The sequence below is a fragment of the Sus scrofa genome, chromosome 2 (genome assembly GCF_000003025.6).
Source record: "Sus scrofa isolate TJ Tabasco breed Duroc chromosome 2, Sscrofa11.1, whole genome shotgun sequence".
NCBI classification, from domain to species: domain Eukaryota; kingdom Metazoa; phylum Chordata; class Mammalia; order Artiodactyla; family Suidae; genus Sus; species Sus scrofa.
Window position 1 is genome coordinate 76,645,330 of NC_010444.4, and position 6,775 is coordinate 76,652,104.

The 6,775-nt window shown below is 50.5% G+C and overlaps 1 protein-coding gene across 1 annotated transcript; it reads right to left on the reverse strand.

Moving 5' to 3' along the window:
* LOC110259374 lies at positions 2,750-6,521 on the reverse strand. Its single transcript, XM_021084212.1, has one exon. It carries the CDS (start codon positions 6,109-6,111, stop codon positions 4,564-4,566), a length of 1,548 nt encoding a protein of 515 aa, XP_020939871.1. The 5' UTR covers positions 6,112-6,521; the 3' UTR covers positions 2,750-4,563.

A 6,775-nucleotide genomic window follows, 5' to 3' on the forward strand; every position in this document is an offset into this window, starting at 1 on the left:
GGGATCCGAGCGCATCTGCGACCCACACCACAACTCACAGCAATGCCAGATCCTTGATCCACTGAACAAGGCCAGGGATTGAACCCGAAACCTCATGGTTCCTAGTTGGATTCGTTAACCACTGAGCCATGATGGGAACTCCAGCAAATTCTTTTTCTGTTTTGTTTTTCTTTCTTTTTAGGGCCGCATGTGCGGCCTATGGAAGTTCCCAGGCTAGGGATGGAATTGGAGACGTAGACGCCACAGCCACAGCAACGCCAGATCCAGGCCACATTTGCGAACTATACCACAGCTCACGGCAACGCATGATCCTTAACCCCATCGAGCAGGAACAGGGATCAAAGCTTCCTTCTCATGATACTAGTCGGGTTCTTTTTTTTTTTTTTTTTTTTTTTTTGCCTTTTCTAGGGCGGCTCCCGAGGCATATGGAGGTTCCCAGGCTAGGGGTCGAATCAGAGCTGTAGCCACTGGCCTATGCCAGAGCCACAGCAACACAGGATCCGAGCCATGTCTGCAACCTACACCATAGCTCATGGCAATGCCGGATCGTGAACCCACTGAGCGAGGCCAGGGGTCAAACCCGAAACCTCATGGTTCCTAGTTGGATTCATTAACCACTGAGCCTTGATGGGAACTCTGGTATTTTGTCTTTTTAGGGCCACATATGCAGGCATATGCAAGTTCCCAGGCTAGAAGTTGAATCGGAGGTGTAGCCCCAGGTCTTTGCCACAACCACAGCAACGCAGGATCCGAGCTGCGTCTTCAACTTAAACCGCAGTTCATGGCAACACTAGATCCTTAACCCACTGAGCAAGGCCAGGGATCAAATCTGTGTCCTCATGGATACTAGTCCAGTTTGTTAACCACTGAGCCATGACAGGAACTCCACTTGTTGGTTTCTTAACCTGCTGAGCCATGGCAGCAGCTCCTGATAGCCAGTTCTATGATGAAAATAAATTGGGTGTGTGGTGGGGACTTTTGTGTGGGGGGTGGTATGGAAAGTAACATAATGTCTTTTCTATCAAAGGAAATCTTGATTACTCTAATTTGCTCTGGTTTCACCTTCCTGTGACCCCCACCCCTCCCCTTTCCTTCTTCTCCCAGTAACAATTTGTTTCAAATTAGCCTATGGGGAAGAGTGTGCACCCTAACCTGACCAGTGGGAAGGGGACAGGTACATCACCTGTGTTAGGGATAAATAGGGGAGCATCCTTTCTTTAGCACACACACTTTTTGGAGTGCCCGCTCTCTTCTGCAGAAGTAAAGAGCCTTGTCGAGATTTCTCCTTGTCCACGTGTCTCACTTTCTTTTTTCTTTCTTTTTTTTGTCTTTTTGCCATTTCTTGGGCCGCTCCCGCGGCATATGGAGGTTCCCATGCTAGCGGTCGAATCGGAGCTGTAGCCGCCGGCCTATACCACAGCCACAGCAACACAGTATCCGAGCCATGCCTGCAACCTACACCACAGCTCATGGCAACACCAGATCCTTAACCCACTGAGCAAGGCTGTGGATCGAACCCGCAACCTCATGGTTCCTAGTCGGATTCATTAACCACTGAGCCATGATGGGAACTCCATTTGTCTCACTTTCTGACACTGACGACCGGAGCCAGAGTTATTGTAATTTCTAACAGTGGTCAGGGAGAGCTTTCTGAGGTGGTGATATTAGAGTGAGTGTCTGAAGAGGAGGAGGAGCCAGCCCTGTGTCTATTAGGGCCACCACACGTGCAAAGGCCCTGGGGTAGGAACAATTTTGGCAAGGTTGGCTGGGCTGGGGCAGAGAACAGGGGCAAAAGAGGTGGGAAAAAATGGGCCAACACCAAGCAGGGGCTCTGGGATAGGGAGGAGAGAGGAGTTACTGACCTTCTGAGACCTTGGGACATTCACAGCAGCGCCTTTGGTCAGTGGGGCAACTAGGTGAGAGCAGGGCAAGTCATATTTGAGTGGAGACTTGGGCCTACCCCCACCTCCTGGGTCCACCACCTGCCCCCTACTCTGCTCAGGGCAGGTCTGCAGATATTCTCTTTGGGGCATTTCAGTCCTGGTGGAGCTCAGCTCTGGTGCAGCCACATCTCTGGCCCTTTCTAGTCCAGGGGAAGGGGCTGGAGATGGAGAAGGGGCCAGGGAAGGAGACTGTGGACAGGCCTCTTCCTGCTCTGGCACAAGGAAATTGGAAGGAGCTTGCCCTAGTTGTGACCTTTGGACCTCAGCAGAACAGCTGATACCGGGAGCCTAGAGGGGGGCAGCCCAGGCTGGGGGGGACTGGAACATCCCACGACGGCCCCCTAGGGCTCATAGTTGTGGGAGGAGGCAGCTGGGTCCCAGGCAAGCAGCCAGAGGAAACAGGCTGGAAACCACCCCTGGACAGTGTCCATTCCTGAGACTGAGTCCTCTCTAGCCAGCTGACCCAGGAATGGGGCTGTAGGGGAGGGCTGGCCTGGGAGGCTTATCTCTGCAAAGAAGCTGAAGATTAGACTCCCTGGGGAGGGGAGGGGCTGGGGCTGCCTACAGGGTGGAGGAGGGGTGGGGGGTGGAGAGGTTGAGCTGGACTAGGCTTACAGGCCAAAGGAAAGGCACCCTGCAAAGGGCGGAGGCTTGCAAGGGTGAGGCTGGTCCAGCCTCTGCTTCTGTTCCTCCCAGCAAGTTCTGCCCTAACCATCTTCAAAGAGGTTCTGAAAGGCCAGCAGAAGGAAAATCCCCCTCGTCTGGACTCGGAAGAGGCGACACCCCAAATCACTCAGGAGAAGCGGTCTTGATGCAAACAGCAAGAGGATTTTTATTCCAAGCGCGCTGGGGCTCACAGTCGTACGCCACGCAGGGGTAGAGGACTGCGGCCCCTAGTGCGGAGTCGGGACAGCTTTTATGGGGTTCACAACAAAGCCCGCACTTCACAAACCAATCATTTTAAAACATCGAGAGCCCGCGCTTTGTGAACCAATTAATTTAAATTGTTTTGGAGTTACATGTTTGTGCCTGTTCCTGGGCAGGGGAGACATGTTGTCGCCAAAGATATATTTATCAGAATTTTCAACATTTTGTGGCACGCCCGATCTTACTGGGGTCGGTTAGGCGATTGACTTCTCCTCTTTTTATCTTATGCAAGCAGGTTTACAGAAGCCAAACAAGCAGTTAGGAGCAGTTTCAAGAAGTTTCAAGCATAGAGGCACATACTCAGGGGCCTGTTTTTCCCCTTCCACAAAGTTTTGTACAGAGCAGAAAGCAAGCCCTAAAACAGCAAAAAGTATGATCTTTTACCTATAGGGAACAGGGTCTGGAATTCGAGGGCATTTAGAGCTTCTTATTAACTTCCTGGGTTCTGGGAGAGTCAGGTTGCATTTTCATCCTTTCATTCCCCACTTCTTCTCTTGTTAATAGTTCTAATCTTAGAACTAGGAAGGCTAAAGGTCAGTTTCTCCTTAGCTTGGAAGGCCTTGGTACTACTGTCTAAGTACCACGATCTGGACTGCATTCACTCATTCTCTAACAAAGGCAACAAACCTATTAATTAAGCAAGGCCCAACTGTTCAGTGGGGACTGATCCAGAGGTTGTATTGAAATCAGAGGGATTAGGAGATGGCCTCTGTTCTTGGATTGGAGGTCCTTGTTCGGCTAATACCTTATTCGGTCCTACAGCAACCGGAGGTTCCATCTGAGTTTCTATTCTGAGGCGAATAGTTAGAATAGATCCTTCTCCTCCCCATGAGCCTCTATAGTACACTACTCCCCAAGACATACCGTTTATCCACTTTTGAATATTTTCCTGTTTTCCCTTTTCAGTGAAACTTATTTTCAGGTAATCCAGGTCTGAAGGAGAGCAATTGGTAGTTTTCTGTTTAATCCAATCTAGGTAATTAAATTGTTTAGAGCTGGTATAAGTGTTAACATAAGAGAAACTTACCCTATCTTGCCGAGAGGTTGGCCATTTCCAATATCCATCATTAGAGGTTACGCAACTCCATTGTTTACAAAAGAAATCCCTGGGGTTACCACAAGATTTTTCATTATTTGGGGGTCCTGGGCAAACATAAAACCCGTAAGCACGGAGTATATCGGGGGGTGTGGACATGGTGTTAAGATCAGGGATTACCAATCGAAGGCAGACATGTAGCTCAGGCCACCAAGTCCCTAAGGGAGCTTCCCTTTGAGTGCTGTTAATAGTAATACCTGTACTGGAATCAGTAAGTAGCCAGGTGAGGGATAAGGGTTTATGGGAGGTCGGGCTGTCCACAAGGCGTTTACTATTAGCTTGAGTGGTTATTGATAGAGTAAGGAACCAAGCGATGGAGGCAAAGCTTAAGGGGGTTCTCAGTCTTTTCGGCTTTCCACCCTGAATCGGGAGGTGGCGCCGGCTTAACGTGGGATGCATGGATCCAGGTGGGGATTCCTTCGACTTTCACAGCTGTTGGTGTGGTCAAAAGTACGAGATAAGGGCCCTTCCACCGAGTCTCGAGGTTTCCTGCACGGTGGCGTCTAACATAGACTGAATCTCCAACTTGGAAGCGATGTGGAACTTGCAAGTCTCCTCCTGAGTAGGCCTCTCGGGGCTGCTTCCACGCTCGCTGCCTCACCCACTCGAGCGCCTTGAGCCTAGAGAACAAAGGCTGGGAAAGCAGCACATCAGCACTATGTGCAAAGGCAATTTCTGCCGGGGGGGGGGGGCATAGAGCAATTCATAGGGGGTCAGCCCAAACTGTCCAGGGGTGTTCCTAATCCTGAAAAGCACAAAGGGCAGGAGAGTTATCCAATCATTAACGCCAGTCTCTGTGGTCAATTTGGTAAGGGTCTCTTTAATGGTTCTATTCATCCTCTCTACCTGTCCTGAGCTTTGGGGTCTGTATGCACAATGCAGTTTCCAATCAATCCCCAATATCTTGGCCAGTCCCTGACTTACCTGGGCAACAAAAGCTGGACCATTGTCTGACCCTGTTACCTTAGGTATTCCAAATCTTGGAAAAATTTCCTCCAATATTTTCTTAGCCACCACGGTTGAAGTCTCTTTCTTAGTAGGATAAGCCTCTACCCATCCTGAAAAGGTGTCTATAAAAACCAATAGATATTTGTTTCCGTATTTAGCTGGCTTTACCTCAGTGAAGTCCACTTCCCAGTGAGCGCCTGGGTGGCTTCCCCTTAGTCTCTTTCCCGGAGGTATTCTGGAAGGATTAGCATTAACCAGCTGGCAGGGCACACAATGTTTGACCACCGAGTCAGCCACTCCTGGTAGCCTCAGAACATGATAAGGGGATGTTCTGACCAACTGCTGCAGGTGTTTATTTCCTAGGTGGGTTAGATGATGTATCTGTTGGACATATTCTAACCCTTCTTTGTGGGGCAGGATTTCCTTCCCATCTGAGGTATAGCAGGTCCCCTCCGGAGTTTCAGAGAACTGGTCTATCTTTTTTATCTCTTGCCAGTCTTCTAGGGTGTACTGTCGTCCGGGTTCTGGGGCTTTGGGTGTTTCTATTATAGGCAGAAGGTTAACACCCTGGGCTGCCTGCTTGGCAACCCGGTCAGCCATCTGGTTCCCTCTGGATATGGGATCTTTGGCTTTCTGATGTCCAGGACAGTGTATAATAGCTAGCCTTTTTGGCAAATGTAAGGCTTCTAATAGGCTTAGAATTTCCTCTTTGTTCTTTATTTCCCTCCCTGCTGAGGTAAGCAACCCCCTTTGCTTATAGATGGCCCCATGTATGTGTGCAGTCGCAAAGGCATACCTGCTGTCCGTATAAATGTTTATGGATTTCCCTTCGGCCAGCCGCAAAGCTTGCGTGAGGGCCATGAGCTCAGCCTTTTGTGCTGAAGTCCCTTCTGGCAGGCTGCTGGCCCAGATCGTGCGGGTCCCATCCACCACCGCCGCCCCAGCCATCCTCTTACCTTCCACCACATAGCTGCTTCCGTCAGTGAACCAGGTTAGCACTTCTCCAGTCAGCGGTATGTCTGTAAGGTCCTTGCGGACCCCAGTCTCCTCAATCAATAGTTGATGGCAATCATGAGTCACTGGTTCATCAGTCTCTTCAGGCAGAAGAGTGGCAGGGTTGAGAGCGGCTGGTGGAGCGAACGTGACCCTCTCTGTGAGAAGCAGGCTTTGATAGTGGGTCATGCGGGCGTTGGTCATCCATCGGTCTGGGGGCTGCCGAACGATGTTCTCCAACGCATGGGGGGCTATTACAGTTATATTCTGTCCCAAAGTCAATTTGTCAGCGTCCTTGACCAGTATGGCCACAGCTGCGATAGCCTTCAGGCATACGGGCCAACCACTGGCTACAGGATCGAGCTTCTTTGACAGGTAGGCAACAGGTCTCCTCCATGGTCCTAGGGTTTGGGTTAAAACTCCCCGGGCTATTCCCTTACGCTCATCCACATAAAGGGTAAAGGGTTTAGTTACGTCAGGGAGGGCCAGAGCAGGTGCGCTCAGCAGGGCCTTTTTGATAGCATCAAATGCCTTCTGGTGCTCAGGAGCCCAGGAGAACTCCCCTTTTTCTTTGGTTAGTGGGTAGAGTGGGGCTGCTAAGGTCGCAAAACCCAGCTGTCCCCAAAAACTCTCTCACTTGCTTGGCTGTGGTTGGGGTCGGTATCTGGGCTACAGTTCTCTTCCGTGCCTCCGTCAGCCATCGCTGCCCGTCCTGCAGACTGTACCCCAGGTATGTTACTTCTCTCCTGCAAATCTGGGCCTTTTTAGCTGAGGCTCGGTAGCCTAGGTCAGACAATTCTAGTAGTAGTGCCTTTGTACCTTTTAAGCAGTCCTGTTTGGTGTCTCCCGCTAGAAGCAGGTCATCCAC

Bases quoted from the DNA above. Each gene is read 5' to 3' on its own strand.
- LOC110259374 (XM_021084212.1), bottom strand. From the start codon at position 6,111: ATGACCAACGCCCGCATGACCCACTATCAAAGCCTGCTTCTCACAGAG.